General features: G+C 42.2%; 1 protein-coding gene across 3 annotated transcripts in view; it reads right to left on the bottom strand.

Moving 5' to 3' along the window:
* Positions 1-19,262, bottom strand: part of dmd (dystrophin) — a 314,957-nt gene that overhangs the window by 21,040 nt on the left and 274,655 nt on the right. For all 3 annotated transcript variants that reach the window (XM_085398703.1, XM_085398704.1, XM_085398705.1), the window contains exons 67-73: positions 6,407-6,468; positions 6,063-6,137; positions 2,698-2,899; positions 2,514-2,599; positions 2,195-2,352; positions 1,369-1,535; positions 73-184 (exon numbers count right to left, since the gene is read on the bottom strand). In XM_085398703.1, coding sequence (XP_085254829.1) covers positions 73-184; positions 1,369-1,535; positions 2,195-2,352; positions 2,514-2,599; positions 2,698-2,899; positions 6,063-6,137; positions 6,407-6,468 — 862 coding nt within the window. The remainder of the gene's footprint in view (positions 1-72; positions 185-1,368; positions 1,536-2,194; positions 2,353-2,513; positions 2,600-2,697; positions 2,900-6,062; positions 6,138-6,406; positions 6,469-19,262) is intronic.

Raw genomic sequence — 19,262 nt, 5'->3', positions numbered from 1 at the left:
TGACATCGTTACCTCCGTAGGAAGAAGCAGACACACACATGCCGTATCAGAACAGATTACTTCTTCACATACCGGGGTGCAGTACTCGACCATGGGGTACTGCATCTTGTGCCCCTTTGCAACACGGCCAGAGAAAAAGCAGCTTTGACAGATGTCATAGTTGAAATGTTTTAGGCTCCGATATCTGGGGGGAAAGAACAGGAGAGAAAAACAAGTGTAAATGAAAGAGAGCAGAGGAGATGAAGAAGCCAGTGGGAAAAAAAGAGAAGGCAAGGGGATCAATACAAGGAGGTAATTTATAGCTCTGCTCTCTCCGAGGTGAGAGAAGTTCAAATTCTTTCAGCCCATGGCCCCAGTGACACATTTATTCTCTGCCTTTGGAAGTCTGTTTAAATTGATCACCGCTCCTGACAAAAGTCAGGGTTAGCCTCCAACAGCATCAGCACCGTGCTTATAGGTCTAAACCTTTGCTATGTAGAATATGTCTCTTATTTCTTACTTACTTTCTATATCCCAAAATTAGTTACTTCACATGCACACAAGGTTAAATAAAACCTGTAGGGACACTATTTGAGATGACATTGGATCTTACAGCCATTTTTAGCTGTGAAACCTTGTTCCCAGACCTCCCACTTGGACTTTTGTCGAATGAAAAGTAACACGTGGGCAGTATAGTGGGGGGGGGATATTTTCTCCTTGAGATATTTCCTCTCAAAGCAAGAAAGAAGAAGCACTGACAGACTAGTTTCAGGTTTATCCGTCTCAAACTGAGCGCTTCAACGCTTGTTTTAAGATATTTGTCACTTATGTAAAGTCTAGATATTATTTTTTATTTCAAGAAATCTTACCAAGTGTAACTTTCTGCACTTGATTGTAATCTATACTCCATAGTTATTTTCTCAAATAAGTACTTCTTCAAACTGGTCTCTTTAGCTTCCAGACATTTAGGAGCGGATGATGCTGTCCCAACTCGGAGACACGGAGCTGCCATCAGATCCAAAATGAACTAAGATTTTTCTTAAACATTTCTCAGTTTGGACATTTTATATGCTTTCTATTTACGGTTTTGATCTGAAACTAATTTTATTCTATTTACATTTACTTTGTACAGGGCAGCCCAAGATTTATAGAATTGTGTTTGGATGAATGCAACTTGTAAGGTTTTGGGTCTTAAATGAAACCATTTGAATATTTTTAGTATTTCAGATTTGCTGATGTGAGCAGGTTCTGGACCTGAGACTAAGAATGCCAAGACTCACAGTCATGGCATTCTTAGTCTATATACACACATGAGTCTTTAATACTATGAGAATTCTTTGCATTGTAAAACAGATTGCAATACTGCAGCAACTGTTAAAATGCACCGACCTGAAGCCGATGATTGGACATTCCTTGCAGATGTTGCACTTGGCCTGGTGTTTGGCGGTCTCTGCAGCAGCGACACGATGAAGGACAGGTAGCCACACCATGGACTGAGGCTCCAGGCGCATCCAGTCCAGGAACATGGTGGCCTCAAGCTCAGGCTTGTTGTTGGCCTGAAATAACAACATGACAGGTTACGGTGTTACAGTTTTTTATCAGAAATCTGGAAAAGAAGAAAAGAAAAGTGGCCCTAATCCTCTTCCGTAAGCGTCCACAAGTTTCAAGATTTCATTTTCAAATTTTGTGTGATCCCATAACAGCTCGAGCTGATTACATTTTTATCCAACGTCAAAGGCAAGGTCACAACAAATGTAAAGGAAGAAAAGAAAATTGGAAACGACAGCAACTCAGCCATGATATGGTCGAGGAGGGTCAGCTGACGTTGAGGCGCGTTAGTGTGCAGAGGTCGCCAACTTTCTGCAGTCAACAGCTAAAAACCTCAAAATTACATGTGACCTTCAGATTAGCTCATAACAGTACATAGAGAGCTTGGAATGGGTTGTAATCCTGAGCTACACCCACACATTTGCGATGGCTGTAGAGCAGGACGAGCAGCCATCTGCTAATCAGGTTGGTGATTCGATCCCTGGCTTCACCAGTCTGAATGCCAAATATCCCTGGACAAGATACTACCCAAAGTTGCTCTCCCATGCATCCATTGTAGTGTGAATGTGTGTGAATGTTACTGTGGTATTAAGTGGTATTGAGCACTTAAAGCATAGTAAAAAGCGCTGTGTGAATGTGTGAATGAGGCAAGCCTCACGAAACGTACAAACTGAAAGCAGCTGCGGACGGAGGGCTCAATGTTGGAGCCGCCGAAGGAGGCGACCTCGCCAAGTTGTCGGGGGATCTGAATGGAGTCGTGCAGAAGGAGCCCCAGTCGACGCTGGTCACAGAATCCCGTTGCACTGGCAACCTGCCGGAACAGGACTAGAGAGGACGAGGCAGAGAAAATACGAGAGGTCGGAAAAAGGAGAGAAAGTCCACACAAGGATTTTCCTTTTTTATGATTTTATTTGTGAGATGAAATATAAGCAAGTACTTATTATTAGGACACAACAATGGCAGAAAAACATTGCACATTGACTTACATCTGTATTTATCCTCCAAATGAGCCTTGCAGAGTGAGATGATGCCAGTTTTGAATGACAGAGATCTGATCTTTCCGGTGCGACCGCTGCCAACCAACAAAAAGAGACGGTTTAGAGCACGCTGGATCTGAATCATCCGAGAAACACTACGTGTTTAAGCGCTCGCTCAGGGTGCTGCACGTACGTGTCGTAGACGTTAAGCAGCCAGTTGAGGCACATGTCAACGCAGAGCGGGACACTGACCAAGTGGGAGTGGTTCTGCTCAAGTCGCTGGTAGAGGCTCGTGAGACAGGCGACCAGCTGAGAGATGTCCAGCAGCTGCTCGTTCTGCTTCAAACCGTGCTGGTCAAATATCTCACAAGCTGCCGGCATGCTCAACAGGTCCACTAAACACAAGACACACAGGCAGGGGCACGGTTAGTCAGTACACACACATCTATGGGCGTCTTCCAGCCTGAGTCAGCTCAGACCTCCATGTCCAACGTTTCCTGGAGACTGCTGCCTGTCTCGAGCAACGGTAAGGTGTCCCATTAGCATCTTTATCGAGTGTTTTTCTATCTGTGGTTTTACTGCATTAGCAGTGTGTTTGGGATGATGCTGATCATGCTGAGATATGTCAGAATTTAGGCCAGTTGTTGCTTTCAAATCACCTTGTTGGTGCAAAAACACTATTTTGTGTATTTCTAACATTGTTATCGTTGGTACTTTTTGTCACTTCAACTAAAGAATTGAAACAAATTGTGTTTTTGAGCAACTGACATTTTAAGCCAACAGCTCTTTGGGAATCACCCTGTTGGTGATTATACCAGTCAAACTGTTAACTTTGGCATGTTTGACAGAATTAACCAGTTGCTGCTGATGCTAGTAAGAAAATACCTAAAAATAGTAAAGATAGATCACTGTTATTTGTCTCAACAAGTCTGTTATGTGTGAACAATCTTCGTTGACCCTTGGGTTAGGTTTGAAAAATTAATCTGTGTGTCTTCAACCTGGCTCAGCAAACAACACCAAAGCAAATACAGGTGAAAAGTGCAGATGGACTAAAAAGGGGGAGAAGATACACATGCCAATTTAGAAAGAAAACTTTGCAAGATCCCAGAAAGCCTGAAAAATTACATCTCAAACCCACTTTAAAAAAATACAAGAAGGTTTGGCTCCTTGGAAGCAAAAGATAAAGAAATGAGGAAAGAAGAAAGAAATGAGCAGTGGCTCAAACCTGCTACACAGCACTGCACTTGGTGTGGAATGCATACAAAACAGCTAGCAGCAAGGCACGAGCTATGTATCTGTTTACTGTTTAATAAGAGTTCACAGTGAGCCACGCTGCTTATCACAACAATGTTCACAACAATGTGAAGAAAAATAAACTGGGCCAATATGACATGTTTGTTAATACAGAGACACACATGTTAATGTGATCCTGGGCTCCCACTCAGACACACAGGTCTCCCAGTGTCCAGCATTCAGAGGCTGCCTGAGGACTCATGTGAGAGAAAACCTGCTCACACAGACATGTAGAGCCAAATACTGTCAATAAGGCCTCTGAATGTTCTGAAGACAGTTAAACCTGTCAGGTAGTGACGTCCAGCAGGTGCAGCTCCATGAACACGCACAGCTGTGGATTCCAGCTGCTTCGTAGTTCTGCAAACTTTGACAGAGTCGAGCTTTTCAGTTCAATCAGCTGCATTTCGATGTCCTCTGTGTCCAGCAGGTTAAAGAGAGACAAATCCAGCTGCTCATTAAAGCTTCTGGTTTGATCTGTCTCGAGTCTACGGATGTATCTGTGTATCTCCGTGGTGCTGATGCTGCGCTGAGCGGACAGCTGCTGAAGCTTTTGAAGAGTCGGAATGTGGAAATTTCAACATCGCTTGAAAAAACTGTGAGCTAGCAACGTCGCTCTCACCGGTAGGCTAAGTTTTAGCCAGTTACAAGTTGAATGTGGCAGTTGGGGTTGTTGGCTAAGAGACCGTCATTAAGAAGCGGCACAACTAATGTGTCTACGCGAGCTAATGTGCGATGTGCACCAGTGGTGGCCCGGCCATTTTTAAAAAAAAATCCACTTTCTGCGTGTCGTGACATCAGTTAACCCTTCGCATGCTGCGGCACGAGTGCCCGGGGTTGCGACCCCAGCATTATGCTATTATAAACATAGTAAAAGCTTTAAAAACATGTGTCACACTGACCATGAGAATGCGAGTGAGAAAGGAAACCATTCATTGTATCATTGTGGTCACTGGACTGCTTCAGTCATGTTAGTTCACTTGACTGCAATTTGCAACTATAGCCAGAAATGGCTCCAATCTTCTGTAGCTGTCGCCATGCTCTGTTAGCACATGGTGTTGACACATGATTACGCGCTGTGGGTCAGCTCACTGTCACAAACATGCAATCTGTTTTTTTAAGCTAGCATCCCATCAATATTTATTGACATGAATACTCGTGAAATGTACAACTGTGCTTAGGCTCTAAAGTTCGGTGAATGTATCTCGCCTTGCCAGAGGTGACAACAATACCAGCTACACTAATTCAGCTGTATCAATCCAGGGGGTGGATGTGGACATTGTGGAGGACTGTAAATACCTTGGAGTACACTTGGACAATAAACTGGACTGGGCTAAAAACACCACAGCACTTTACAGGAAGAGCCAGGGGTGTCTCTTTTTTCTGAGGCGACTGAGGTCCTTCAACATCTGTCGGACAATGCTGAGGATTTTCTATGAGTCTGTTGTGGCCAGTGCGATCCTCTATGCTGTTGCATGCTGGGACAGCAGGTTGAGGGTTACAGATGCCAACAGACTAAATAAACTGATCTGCAAGGCCGGTAATGTTGTGGGGATGGAGCTGGACTCCCTTAAGGTGGTGTTGGAGAGGCGGATGTTGTCCAAGATAAAGACAACGTTGGGTAACACCTCCCACCCACTCCATGACGTGCTGGCTAGCCACAGGAGCACGTTCAGTGAGAGACTGAGACTACCCATGATGCACCACTGACTGACACAGGAAGTCATTCCTGCCTGTGGCTCCCTGTACAACTGCTCCACCTAACACACTGTGAACACTGCAATAGCTACACCCTCTTGCACTCTCTCTTTTCTACTCAGTCATGTTGCTGTCAATATTCTTGATATTTATAATCACCTCTGTTAATCCTTGATGTTTATTATTGAGCGATTTGTATATATCGTGCTATTTATTAAATTTGTAAATCTGTAACAGATAGTCTAGTCTGTTACTGCACTGGAGCAACTGTAACCCACATAATTCCCTGAGGGATTAATAAAGTATTCTGATTCTGATACACTTAAATTACAAACAGCTTGCATTCTGTAGAATAAACACTCACATGGACACACAGGCCGAGTCAGAGAGTAAAAGAGTAATAGTGCAGAGAAGGTCAAGACAAAATTCAGAGAGAGCAGAAAGAGAAGGAGGTGTGGGAGGGTATCAACACAACAACAGACACACTTGTGTTGGGAGGAAAGGACTTAAACCCAGAGGCAAAGTGTGACACAGATGCAGGAGAAGTGTACAGACAGAAAGTGTACTTACAGCAGAGAGCCTTCTGCAAGCGTCTGAGCTTCATGGCTGTGCGGTAGGCTGAGAACCGAACATTGTTCAGATCGGCTAGAGAAAGGAATACGAGGAAGAGAGCATTAGTTTTATCAGTGTTTTCACTTCAGCCAGTAGTGCTTCTTCAGTTCAGTTCTATGTCTATAACAGCCACCTCGAAGGTGCTTAGTACGGCAGAAATCCTACAGTAACACAGAGAATCAGACGACCCCCAATGACCAAGCATCTTTTTCCATCTTCTCCAGTATGTGGATCATGTGGCACCTGTTTCAAAGACTTTAGTCAAAAAGAGCAAAAACGTCCATAAGCAGGAAGTTTCTCACCCAAAGACTGGTAGAGCTCAGCCATCTTGGGATGGTCCCAGCATGTTGTCTGGGTCTGATGGCTAGAAGGGGACAGAGAGGCAACACATGAGTGAAATGCACATCAGCCATCACAAAGAAGTGTTGGTTAGGCTGACGTACCAGCCTATATTCAGAGGCTACATGTAAAGAGCAGTGATTTCAAGGTTTATGCATAATACAGTATTCAGTAAGTAACAATTACACCCACAAGTTCTTTTAATCCAAGTATGGAGACACGCAGTCTTGAACACAAAAAATGATGATTGCGCTCGTTTGGTTTTGATGTCGTGTTGTCAAAGCCACTGTGACAGAACAGGTTCACAGACAACACTGTCCCACATAATGTTTTTATTTCACTGTAAAAGCCTTTTCATTGGAAAAGTAAGGAGTGTGCTTTTTTAAGCCTGCACGGTCGCCCAACCAAAGCACGTTTTCCAGGTGAAACTCATCTTCTGCTTCTTCATGTGCACCAAGCAGATGACGAAGCCTAAATAAATCTGACTGAGCCCAGTAATAAAGACATATAGCAGTGTGTATATAGTTAAATAGTGCTGTGAGTGGTACATTTACATGCAAGAAGATGGGAAATCCTTTGAGAGGAACAAAAAATAAACCTCAGTAAATGAGTTGGATTCATTTGAACAAAATTAAAAACATGAATTTAGGCTCCTCTCGCTATCATAATATTCAAAAAGAACAAAGCGCAGCATCTTCATCTCCGCTGTGTCAGGAAAGGACGACACAGCCAGAACGAGCTAAATGGTTGCTGTGTCATTCGCCCCTCGTGACTGCCACTTCAAAGAGGCTCTGCTCTGTGTGTGTTTGTGTGCTGAAGATAAACAGACTGACGCACATTTGTGTGACTTCAGAAAACAATGAGTGATATGTGTGGTGTGTAGAAGAAGAACAATATGATAGCTAAAGGATTTGCATGTCCATCACTGTATCTGCCTTCTGAAGGGTATAATAATGAACTAATTCAACGTTTATCTGAAACTTTCATACTTGGTGAAATGAAAAACTGGCCATGCAACCTTTTCAGTGTCACAGAGCTCAATGTGATCGCCAGACACAAAGAAACGGGCCGACAAAATTCAGATAAAGACAAAAGAAATGGAGGCTACCAACGACACCTGGTCAGAAATGAGCAGCTGGGCTGAGCAGGAACATAAATGGACAAACTTAAGTCAGGTCCTTCTCATGCAAGTTTACATGGTGCTAAATTCTGCAGGAATATTAGGAATGTGTGCTCTTATCCCAAAGTTAACACAAAGCTTCCATCTCTCCATCCATGCTCATGATTACATTCATTTAACTCATTACTTTTCATTTTTTAATGACACTGTGATCCGTTTTTAAACTGATCCTTTCAGTTTTAAATACTTTTAACGATAACCAGTAAACAGTCACTGACTCTGTCATGGTCCGTGGCTCTGTGTCTGAGGAGTGTGTGGGATGCCCGGTGGCCACACCCCCGGGCTGGGCCATCACGCCTGCATCCCATTCCAGGCGCCAGGAGGACTATTTAACCCTGCGCTGACGGCTGCTCCACGCCAGTCCGTTAGTCACCCTCAGTGGTTACTAGGCTCCCTGCAAAGCTTTGTATATATCTAAGTGTTACATGAACTGTGTTAACTCTGCCTCCGTGTGCCCAGGTTGCTACGTTTTGTATCTGCCATCTGCCCGTCCTCCTGCCTGCTCGGATCTCTAAGTGCACCATCCGCCCTCGTCCCTGCCTCCTCTGATTCGCTTTCCACGGACACGCTTCCCCCATCTCGAGCCCCACGGTCCGGCTCTGATCGTAAGAATTGCTACAGCCCTGTTTAGTAACGTCCCTCATTCTCCCTGCTCAGTAGTAATCTTCTCCTCCTTCTCTTGCAGCCTCCCACGGTCCTGATTACGGCTTCTCTGTGTAATTTGTCTTCCCGGTTTCCTTCAGTTCTGCCATTTTGCTTCCTTGGTTGTTCCGGGTCAGCTTTTGTTAAAACAATAAAATGTGTACTTGCTCGCATTGAGTCTGTTTTTGGATCCCGCTTGTGTGCACGAACTGCGGTTCATGACAGCGTCGATCCCCAGCTCCTCCAACCACCCCCCCTACAGTCCTTGCACACTTGTGCACCTTGTAGAAAACAGTTTTGTTTGATAAAGAAAGAAAACAGAGGAGCTGAAAAACTAGGCGAGAACAAGAAGAGGAAAACTACAAATTGTCCCACCAATATGTGTTAAATTAACTAAGACGTTAGCTGTTAGCACCGTCAACAGTAGTACCAGCAACAAGTAGTAACAGGTCGCTGGATACTAGTCATCAGTTAAGCGAGCTGTGGAGAAATGCAGGGGGAGGGACAGCAGCCCCAACCACTCAGCGAGAAAGACAGAGGGTGTAATTAACGTGGTAAGAACATCGATGGAGGGAAAGATTTCATTAAGTAAAATAATTGACTACAAAAATTGTTCATCAAATAAACTGAAAAATGTACATTCATGTTGTATTTGTATGCATAAACTATTATTATATAACTTAATTTGTTTCATTTATACATTTCTTTTCTTTTGCACTTTACCATTGCTTTGAGAAATTGCACAAATTTATTGACTGGACCATCTGGGCTCTTCAGACCGATCATGATGGGCCAGGACTGGGAACCGATCCATTTACCAGCTAAAAGACCAACTGTGATTCAGCTCCACGTGTTCTTATCAGAATCAATACGATATGTACAAATAAGCGACTTGTGGCTGTCACACAAGAAATAACATTTGATATAATATCTTGGGACAATTTATATTTCACATGCTAACATGACAGGCAGCTAGGTTACGTAGCACTATGTGGCAACAAGTGCAAGAACGTGTGTGAGTTCTTGGGGATCTCTGTCATAAACCTACCTGTAACTAAATCACAGCTATCGAGGGTTGGAGGTCTTATTTGATGACATGATATTCTTCTACTGAAGTCCAAACAGCAGACTTAAGTAGAGAAGCCTGCAGTACCTGAGAGCGTGCATCACGCCATCATTGCCATTTTCCTCACAGGTTTGCACAGCATGACTTCTATAGCCAAACTGTCAACACATCTTCCTGTCACAATCTGAGGGACGACATTCAACGTGATCTGAGATGTGGTGCAATGTCTGTACATCTTTTCTAGAATTTCATTAACAGTCTGTCCAGCAAACCTCACGTGCATCTGACAAAACCACCTGTTATTAGGTTCACAGAGCAAACAAACTTTCACAATGGCATTTCTTCACTCCTACAACATACCAGCCAGAACACTGGGTTCATAGTTCACAATGCCTCAGAACACTAGGAGGTGCTCGCGGCAGGACAGGGAGCAGAAACAAAGCTGCAGTGTGTAGGAAAGGCTAAGGAAAAGACCGCACAAAACTCCGGTCATTAGCCTTTTCCTCACAAATGCCAGGTTTGTTGTGAACAAAACTGATGAGCTGAGGCTACAGTTGGAAGACAATAGACTCACTGAGGACTGTTGCGCTTTGATAATCTTTATCCTGCATTACCTGATGCAGTTGTGAAGCTAACGAGTCATATCCTACACCGCTTAAACTGAAACCAGAACTCACGAAAACAATGACGTGGAGATATCTGCATTTATATTCATGAAAAATCAGCCAATAATACTTAAGACTGCAGTCAGTCGCTGCCCTCCACACTTAGAATATTTGACAGTTAAATGCAGACCCCTTGTCCTCCACTGTGGGATCACAGCAGTGATCAGGATAGCTGAGTATTTGACAAATACTAAAGCTAACTTGGTCCTTAGCCTCCTACATGTTGCCATTAGTAGCTGAATATACCCAGAAGCAGCACACATAATAGCTGGGAACATCAGTCTTTTAGTGCGCCCCAAATTCCATCAGCATTTTAACTGTTACACACGGGAAAAACACACTGGATAAAGTCCAAAGATTAAGCATATACAGAGCCATACAAACAGCTCACCTGGGCCAGTTGGACCAAAGTAAAGAAAACCGCTGCCCTCTACTTCAAAAACTGTTAAAACGTTGCCTGATGGTTCCTCCTCTCAGCTGCAAAACTGTTTTGAGAATACAGACTGGAGTATCGATGAATCTCAGGACCTGGATGAGGACACTGCATCCGTACTCTTCTACATCAAGCATGTCACAACCTTGTGCAGCGGCACAGCACACAGTGAAGAGACACAACGGTCCTCCAAGACCATGGTGCTACATATGACATATAACAGACAATCAACACAAATTGCACAAAAACCCCCAAAACAAAGACAGTGCAACAGCATGATACAGACACAAGACCGTGCAGACGCAACAGAAATGTGCAAAAGACTGAGTACTGTGCAAAAAAAGTCATTTGGTGTATGAAGGCGTGCGTGTATGTGTCAGTCCAAGCACTAACTGTGTATGCCCACCAAATATCCTGAATGACAAAAACGGTCAGGACCTTGCTGAGAAACAAAAACACTGCTTTCAGGCCTGCTGAGGTGTGCAGTACAGTCCAGGCAAACCCGGAAATGGGAATGAGACAGGGCAAGCTGGATTATACAAATACAATTGAGGACAACCTCTGCAGCAATAACTTGAGGATGGTGCGGCCAAAATATCACTAAAAACCCAGACCTTAGGGCTGCTCGATTATGGCAAAAATGATAATCACGATTATTTTCACTGAAATTGAGATCTCGATTATTTGACAATATTTATTTAACCCTTTAAGACCTACTATAGAACCAAGTCCGCCAGAGCTTATATTATATTTTTACATGTTGTAGTGCCATTTGTGGGAGCATTTCAAGTTGCTATACAACTGTTATAGCCCATATTTTAATAATATGTATGCATTAAGTCCATAGTAACTACATTAATTGCAAAAAAGTGCAATAAACTACAAAAAAAAATTGAAAATCGTTTTTGGTTTTTAACATATATTTCTACTTGGAGAAATTTAAGAGGCTTATCCCTCAAAACTTTAAATACAAAAAAGTTGCAAAAATAGTTTACAACAACAGGAAATTTATTTTGAGTGTCTTCATAGTTTTATTTTGGAGATACACCAATTTTTATATACTGCAGGAAAAACAAAAAAACAATCCTATGATGCAAATTTGCAAAGAAAACAGCAGGTGCATCAAAATAAACTATTTCCAGCAGTGCAATTTGAGTTCTAAGCATCCCAGAAACTATTCAGAAAAGTCAAACATGACCAGTATAGGTTTTTAAGGCCTACAAGTAAAAAAAACTACATTTTCCGCGAAAATGACGTCACTTCCGGTTTCGGCCAGGAAATGGCGGACATGCGATCGTTCGCGCTGACGTCTGTTTCACTGTGGGAAGTGTTACGAACAGCTGATCGGATCGGCAAAGCGTGTTTCTGGAATATTATGTTTTTGTTCCTGCAAGAGCTTTTTATGCAGTTTTTGCAAAGCTGTATGTGGAACGAAACCGTGACCGAGGACAAGCTGATGGCATCAGATGTAAGTACAACTCCTCTGGTTTCATATGCAAAACAAATTATTGCGCTAGCTTACACGGTTCAGATTCTACAGGGATTTAAAAATAGTTACACAAAACGGAGCGTGCTGCTCTGACCGGCTTTAAAGGGTTAACAATAACAATGTATTGAATAATGACTTTAAAAAATAATATAAAATAGTGTGCAACACCACTGAAGTTTTTTTTTTTACCTCTCTTTTCAACCAACGGCAGTCACTCTCCAAATAACTTCTGCTTAGCTTTCCGAGCTTCCCTCAGGTCCTCTTAATCAGCGGTCTCCAACCTTTTTTGCGCCACGGACGGTTTATGCCCGACAATATTTTCACGGACCGGCCTTTAAGGTGTCGCGGATAAATGAGGGAGGGGCTAATAATCGGCTCCGTCATTTTTAATGATCGTTGAAAGCCCAGACCTGATGGTAATGCTGTGTTGGCAAAGAAGCTGAACTGCTTATTCGCCTGCAAACAAAAACAACAACAACAACAAAAAACCCCACACCTCCGGCCAACACCTGCTACATCTTTACAGTGGAGGAGCATGACCTGATATTAGCAGCAGTGAACCCCAGAAAAGCAGCAGGACCTGAATGTGTCAGTAGTGAGGTGCTGAGTTCTGTGTAGACCAACTCACAGGCGCCTTTACAAAAGTATGCATCCTGTTCTTAGCATCGTCCCATTCTGCTTGAAGTCCTCAAACATGCCTGAATGATATCCATCCAGTGGCTCTCACTCCAGTCATTATGAAGTGTTTAGAAACTGTTCAGAAGTCGCATCATTCAAGGTCTTCCACCCACAGGTGACTCCCACAATTTCTGGACACAACTGTGGTCTGTCTGGAACACAAGGACGGCCGTGCCAGACTTATTTTCATTGGCTTTAGCTCGACATTCAGCACACAGTCATCTCTAACAGACTGCTAACAAAACTAATCAGTCTTCGCCATCTGGATTTAAGGACTTCATCAGAGACCACCCACAGAGATTCAAAGTAAGGCCCCGCCTCTCCCAACACTCAATCTCAACCTCGGCTCCCACAGGGATGTGTGCTGAGCCCCCTACTGTGCACTCTCTACACCCATGACTGCACCCCCTCCTCAGCAATTCCTTTGTGAAGTTTGTAGATGACACAGCAGTGGTCGGGCTCATCACTGGAGAGATGAGTCTACCTACAAGAATGAGGTGGAAGACCTGGCGTCATGATCCAGCAATAACAAGCTGGTCCTCAACACCGCAAAACTGAAGGAAATAACAGTGGACTTCAGGTGAAGCACATCTGAGCCTCAGCCCATATACGTCAACGGGCATTATGTACAGAGGGTCTCTGACTTCATGGACGATGATGTATTCTGTTAAACTAACACTGCACAGACCAAGAGGGCACAGCAGCAACTAAACTTTCTGGGGAGCCTGAAAAACTACACCCTTGCAGAGGAGCTTCTGCTGTTCTTCTCTGCTCGGTTTAGTCCGTGCTGGTTGCAATAATAAATAATAAACAATAAATGAACATTGGTATGTACCATTCACTAATGTATCCAATCAGTAATTACTGAAGTACACATGTATGTAGATACAGATAACTAAAGTTTCCACCACAGTGTAGGAACAGTAGGAATCTTCTTATGGCTGTGTGGAAACTAGGAACTGTAATCAGTTATAAGGCTCATGGTCACAACCCAACAACAGGTTTGCTTCGGGTTGAGACACAGAGGGAGGAAAATTAATAGTACGGTGAAATAAAAAAATAAATTGCCCCAAATTTTACAGAATAATTTTTAAAAAGCAAAATTTTCCCCAAACTGCACAGAGAGCAAAAATAATCAGCTATAAAATGTAGCTGTTTTAAATACAGTGCACAGACATAATCCGAGAGTCTGTTAAATCAGCACACAACCTGAAAATTCACAAAGTGCACCTGCAGTTAGCCTCTACCTGAGAAACATTTACAAATAATAATCCATAATTATGTTTTTTTGCTGCATTGCCTTTGTTTGTCTCTCTAGCACAGACAGGATCCTCCACACACCCACTCCAAATAATGAGTGGAAGGGTACTAGAGCTACTCAAACGTCCTCAAACACTGAATAAACAGGACCTCAGTCACATACATGTCTGTAATAAGCATGACAGAGTCTGGAGTATTTCATCCACAAATGTGCAGCATCCTTACACTGTAAATTATTACTATCATATATTATATTACGATATATATATAAATTTAAGATCAAAGGCTGGTAACTTGCAGCAGCTTATACCTGCTGCTCACCAGCAAACAAGTAGTGGAAAGTAAAAATAAAAAGGGGTTTCCAATTAAATAATTCCAGCTGCCCACAACCAAGTCTCACATGAAAATATATTACAGCAGTTTTATTATGGACAGTACTTTGCTGTTCACCAGACAACAGATACTCCATCCAACTAAACTACGTCTCCAATTCAGGTTATCACAGATGTTCTTGAACGAGAATCTGAGTAGACGCCGGGCACATAAACACTAAACTATCACGGACACATATAGACATCCACGCTCACCTATGCTAAATTTAGAACCACCAATCAACTGCTGATATCCTGCTAATATAACACTGAAGTTACTTCAATTCATGGTCTGAACAAGCAGCACTATAAGGTGGTTCAGTGGTCACTTTCCACCTCAGGTTGCGAACTCATTAGGCAGGAAAACGGTGTCAAAGGGGGGAACTCAGTGGTGCAATTGAAGGGTATACATGCACTGAAAGCAAAGTTGCCGTTATTAGCAAGAAGCTATCAAGCCCTTCCTGCTCCTGTGTCTTTGAACCTATCTGGTCTTTAAGTCTGACGTCATTATCCGTTTCCAGGTCCAAACTCAAGTTCATTTCCCAAAGCCAAACGAACACTGCAGCATCACTGAGAGTTAAAAACTGTCTAAATTCTTTCATCTGTAATAAAATGATCAGCGTTGCTGCTTTACCAGGTGTAACAATTAAGTTTAACATCCAGGCATCCATGAAAACAGAATTTATTAAATTTAACAACGTTAGAAGTTAGCAGGAAGTTAGCTCGCTAGCTTCAATCTAAACATGATATAGCATGTTCTGACTGAGAGATTTCTGAAAAAATTCAAACGTACAGCTCTGCTATCACTTCCAACATAAATGAGGACAGAAAGCTAAACAGCAGTGACGTTTGTAGGGTTACTGAAGCTGGGCTAGCTGGTAGATAATGATGTGCTACATGGTGGCTAGCTACAGTTAGCATAATATAACCACATTAGCAGAGTGAAGCTGGAGGATGAACGCTAACTTTTTTCCACTTGGTAAAAGTTAATGTGAGGGTTCCCGATGGTTAGAGACAAATGCAATCACATGGCAGGATGCTGTGAACGGACCAAACTTCAGTCAGGAGAACAACTGAGATAATCCATCCACAATACGAGGTTAATATACTGCTGCATGGGCTGTAGTTACACTGCAAGGTTTTAAAAACTGAGCGTTAAAATGAACAGTGGTAATAAAAACCGAGAGGCCGACAGTGATCACTGACTGTTTTTAGGGGCTTGCTCAGACTAAATAGAACGAGACACAAAGCATTAAAACATGTTAAAAACACAACAGGCTTAATAAACACAGAGTAGTTTGGACCTGGAAGAAGGCTTCATACGTCATCACTTAAAGACCAGATTGTGTTTTTACGCCCATCTGTGCAGAGCAGCTGTAGTTCGCTATAGGAAAGCAGCGATGGGTGTTAAAGAAGAAGGTAACATTCTGCACCTGTTTCCTCCTGACACGTTTCAATACGTCTACAACATCCAAAATCTTACTACTGTGATGAATAGAATTAATGGAATTAAGAACAAAACAATCAACAGTGGCTTAAGGGAACCAAACTTATCCACTTTTGGCTCTTTGTGCTCTTTCAAAGCTACTCTGTCCCTCAAGAAAAATATATCATTGCCACAGGACAAAGCACTGATAATGTATCGTTAACTGTCAAAAACAAATGACTGTACACTGAGCAGCTAATGCTAATGATTTAAACTAACAATCATATTTATACAAACTTGGAGTTCAGTCGTATTTTTGTAGTACATGCTGCGATATTTAAGAACGTAATGAAAAGCTACTATCTATTTGTTCATTTAGGTAACATAAGTCTTGTATTTTTATGTACTTGGGCTTCTTATTTAACTATATACCTAAAGTGTAATTCCTAATTAAGGTATTTTATATAACTAAAAAACAGGAATCTGCGATCACAGTCTACATAAATGTTTACCTTTGAGCATGTGATACCTTAAGCTGTAGGAAGGGCTGGTCAAATCTGAAACTGATTTATTCTAAGGTTCATTTTGACACTACTTGTATTAATGTGACTGCAAAATAAAGTATTTAAAAAAACACAGGAGTGTTGTCTAAAATTATTTTTTGGGGCAAATTACTTTTGCTTCTATGCTACAGCATCATTTTTGGTGGGAAATGCAGAGTTTGGTGTTTTATAACAATCTTACAATTCTAACAGAAAGCAGAGCTGTTGTAATAACATGGCTTAATGGCAGAACTTTAGCTTGTGGGGAACAAAAAAATGTTCCTTAAAGATGGAAGCTGAAGCAACTCTTAAAGGACGCTAGTTTAACACCTGATGTGAGTCGGTGGGAAGAGCTATGCAAGACCGTTTAGATACATCTCTTACATGTTTTCTACGTTATATTATGAATAAAATGTTGGTTTCTGAGATTTGCAAATCATTTTTATTTATGTTTTATGGTTTTTTCTTTGCATTTATGCAGTGTAACAATCTTTTTGGTAATGGTATTGTACCTCTAATACTTAATTGAAGCATCTAAGAAGAGAGTAATTGAAGAACATGTAAAGACTGTGCTTCACCATTTTGCATGCACCCCATCTTCAGCATGTGCAAGCTGGCTGGCTTCAGTGTTGAACCAATCATCTAGACATCAGTCATTTTTTTTCTAATGTGGTTGTTAAGAATATATTTCAATAAATGTCTGACGCCAACTCTTTACGTCACTGTTGACAGATGAAGAGAATGGATGCATTTGATCCAACTGTTTCCCAAAACTGGGGATTTCCAGGAAATGTCAAGCATTACCTCACTCTGCATCTCTTAATGTTGGAATGAAATCCAGTAATTCGTCCACAATGACACAAGATGTGAGGTCATACACCACGTACACATACATGTGCAAAGAAATAATGCTATGAATTGCAGTAAGCAGGCAGTTGAATAACTTATTGCAGCAATGACAAGCATTTTCCATGTTTCTGCAAAGAGGCATGAGAGTCACTTCACACTCGTTTATGGCAACATCTTCCTCTGCCTATTGCTGAAAGTGAAAGCAAAAAAAGTTTTTTATATATGTATATTTGTTGCTACCTTTAAAGTACGTCCAAATGTGTGAAATCCATATTTAAAACTACTGAAAATAAGGGAGAGCTGTTTGCAAAAGAGAACCACAAAGTGCAGGGATTCAGGTTATCCCTGCACTTACAGAAACTTTTGGTGTTTTTCAAAAATGCTAACTTGGTTTTATTAAAATAATAATAATAATAATAATTTTTAAAAATCTCAAATCACATTTCAGGCAGCATGGTGGCACGGTGGATAGCACTGTTGCCTCACAGCAAGAAGGTCCGAAGTTCAAGTCCGCCATCGGGTTCTTCCTCCCACAGGCCAAAGACATGCAGTTAGTGGGGTTTGGTTAAATGGCCCAGCCGTGAGTGGTTGTCTGTCTCTCTAGATTGGCCACCTATCCAGGGTGTAACCTGCCTCTCGCCCTAAGACAGCTGGGATAAGGATCCAGAGGAGGACGGATGGATTCAAAATTTTGCAATCTATAAAAATGATACGGCTGGCGTTACATAAACTTCAAGTCGGATAAATGATGATGGCGAGCAGACAATAACAAACAAAGTTTCTTTTTTGCCCCTTCTGTCTTTTAAGACAACATCACAGTCCACACTGGTGCACATTTACACTGCCAGTGCCAGTGCACTAAAACTGGTGCTCTGAACTGCAGTTACCTGATGCCACGAGGAATCCTGTGCTGTTTATTAACTCATAGTTTAAGTTTGACTTTGACGTGTTGACGTTTCAACTCATGACTAAACTGCTCAAGCATTCTCACAATACTGGACTTTTGAACCTTCCGCTACACATTGAAAAACAGTTATTCTATAGTCGGGTAAAAAACACTGGCTTGCTTTTGTCCTTTGCCTTTCTCTTTCCTCAGAAAGTAACATAAACATTAGTTCTATTACTGTTATGTTGCCCATCTGCATGCCCTTAATGGTTCCACTGGACTGAGTGATAATTAGAGTGCTTAAGAACATAAAATAAAGCACTATAGTAATGTTAATGTGAAAGATTGAATGTAGTAAAAAATGCTCAAAGTGAAAAGGCTTTGAGGAAAAGTCCCTTTAATTATTGGAGCTCGTATTAACCTATCACAGACAGACTGATCAATGCATGTTGTCTGATACTTTACAATCTGATAATTTAGAAATGGAGTCATGCTTACCTGTTGTTTGGTACATGCCACAATACAGTGACCTAAAGAATCTGTGCTTTGTTCATATCAGGCAGATCTGACTTTGTTTCCAACGCTCTGTTGCAGCACAAGCTGAGACACAAGTGTCATTTTCTCCTAGAAAGAAGAGGTTATCTAGGCTTAATACAAAGTCTGCACGCAGTACGCCCCAAAGCCAATTCACCATGTGTGGCTTCTCATCCATAAACGGGACTAAGTCGATGAACACAAACACACAATAGGCACACACCTGCATTCACACTGTGGCCAAAAGTCTGCATCAGCATCCTCTGCTCTCATCTAAATGAAGTTGCATAGAGATCACTAAACTAATTGGAAGCTCTTGGTTGGCTGCATAGACAACAGTGCAGTGCATCGAAATCGCGGTAAAACTGCAGCAGTCAGTGTGCGAAAGAAAAAAATCCCGCACGGATCCAAACAGGAGCAGCCTCGCTGGCAAAGGCGGTGACTACGTCTGTGCGTGTGAAGGAATGCACAGCGATCCATTAGCCTGCTGCTTTTCAAGGCTCGCTCGCTTACACACACACACACAGGAATTGAAAAGAAAACACAGTCTTGTGAAGTTCAAACACATGCGGATAAATAAAAACAGCCCACGCCGATCCCAGCCTGGGGCTCTGAAGCTCCGTGTGTTCCCTTTTATTCCAATATGGCAGCAAGTGCCCAGAGGAAGAGCAGCCTGCAAAGGAAGGATTTAGATTTAGGAAATGCACGATTCAGCCAGCAAGAAGCGGCCGCCTGCACACCTGGGCTGGCTCCTCTGCAACCATCCCGAAAGACCAAAACCAGACCCGAAGAACAACG

This window comes from Rhamphochromis longiceps, linkage group LG23 (genome assembly GCF_057381845.1).
Source record: "Rhamphochromis longiceps isolate RC_006_pf linkage group LG23, R_longiceps_female_GT1.1, whole genome shotgun sequence".
NCBI lineage: Eukaryota > Metazoa > Chordata > Actinopteri > Cichliformes > Cichlidae > Rhamphochromis > Rhamphochromis longiceps.
Note: the sequence above shows the minus strand (reverse complement) of the source record. Positions and strands in the feature narration are given on the sequence as shown.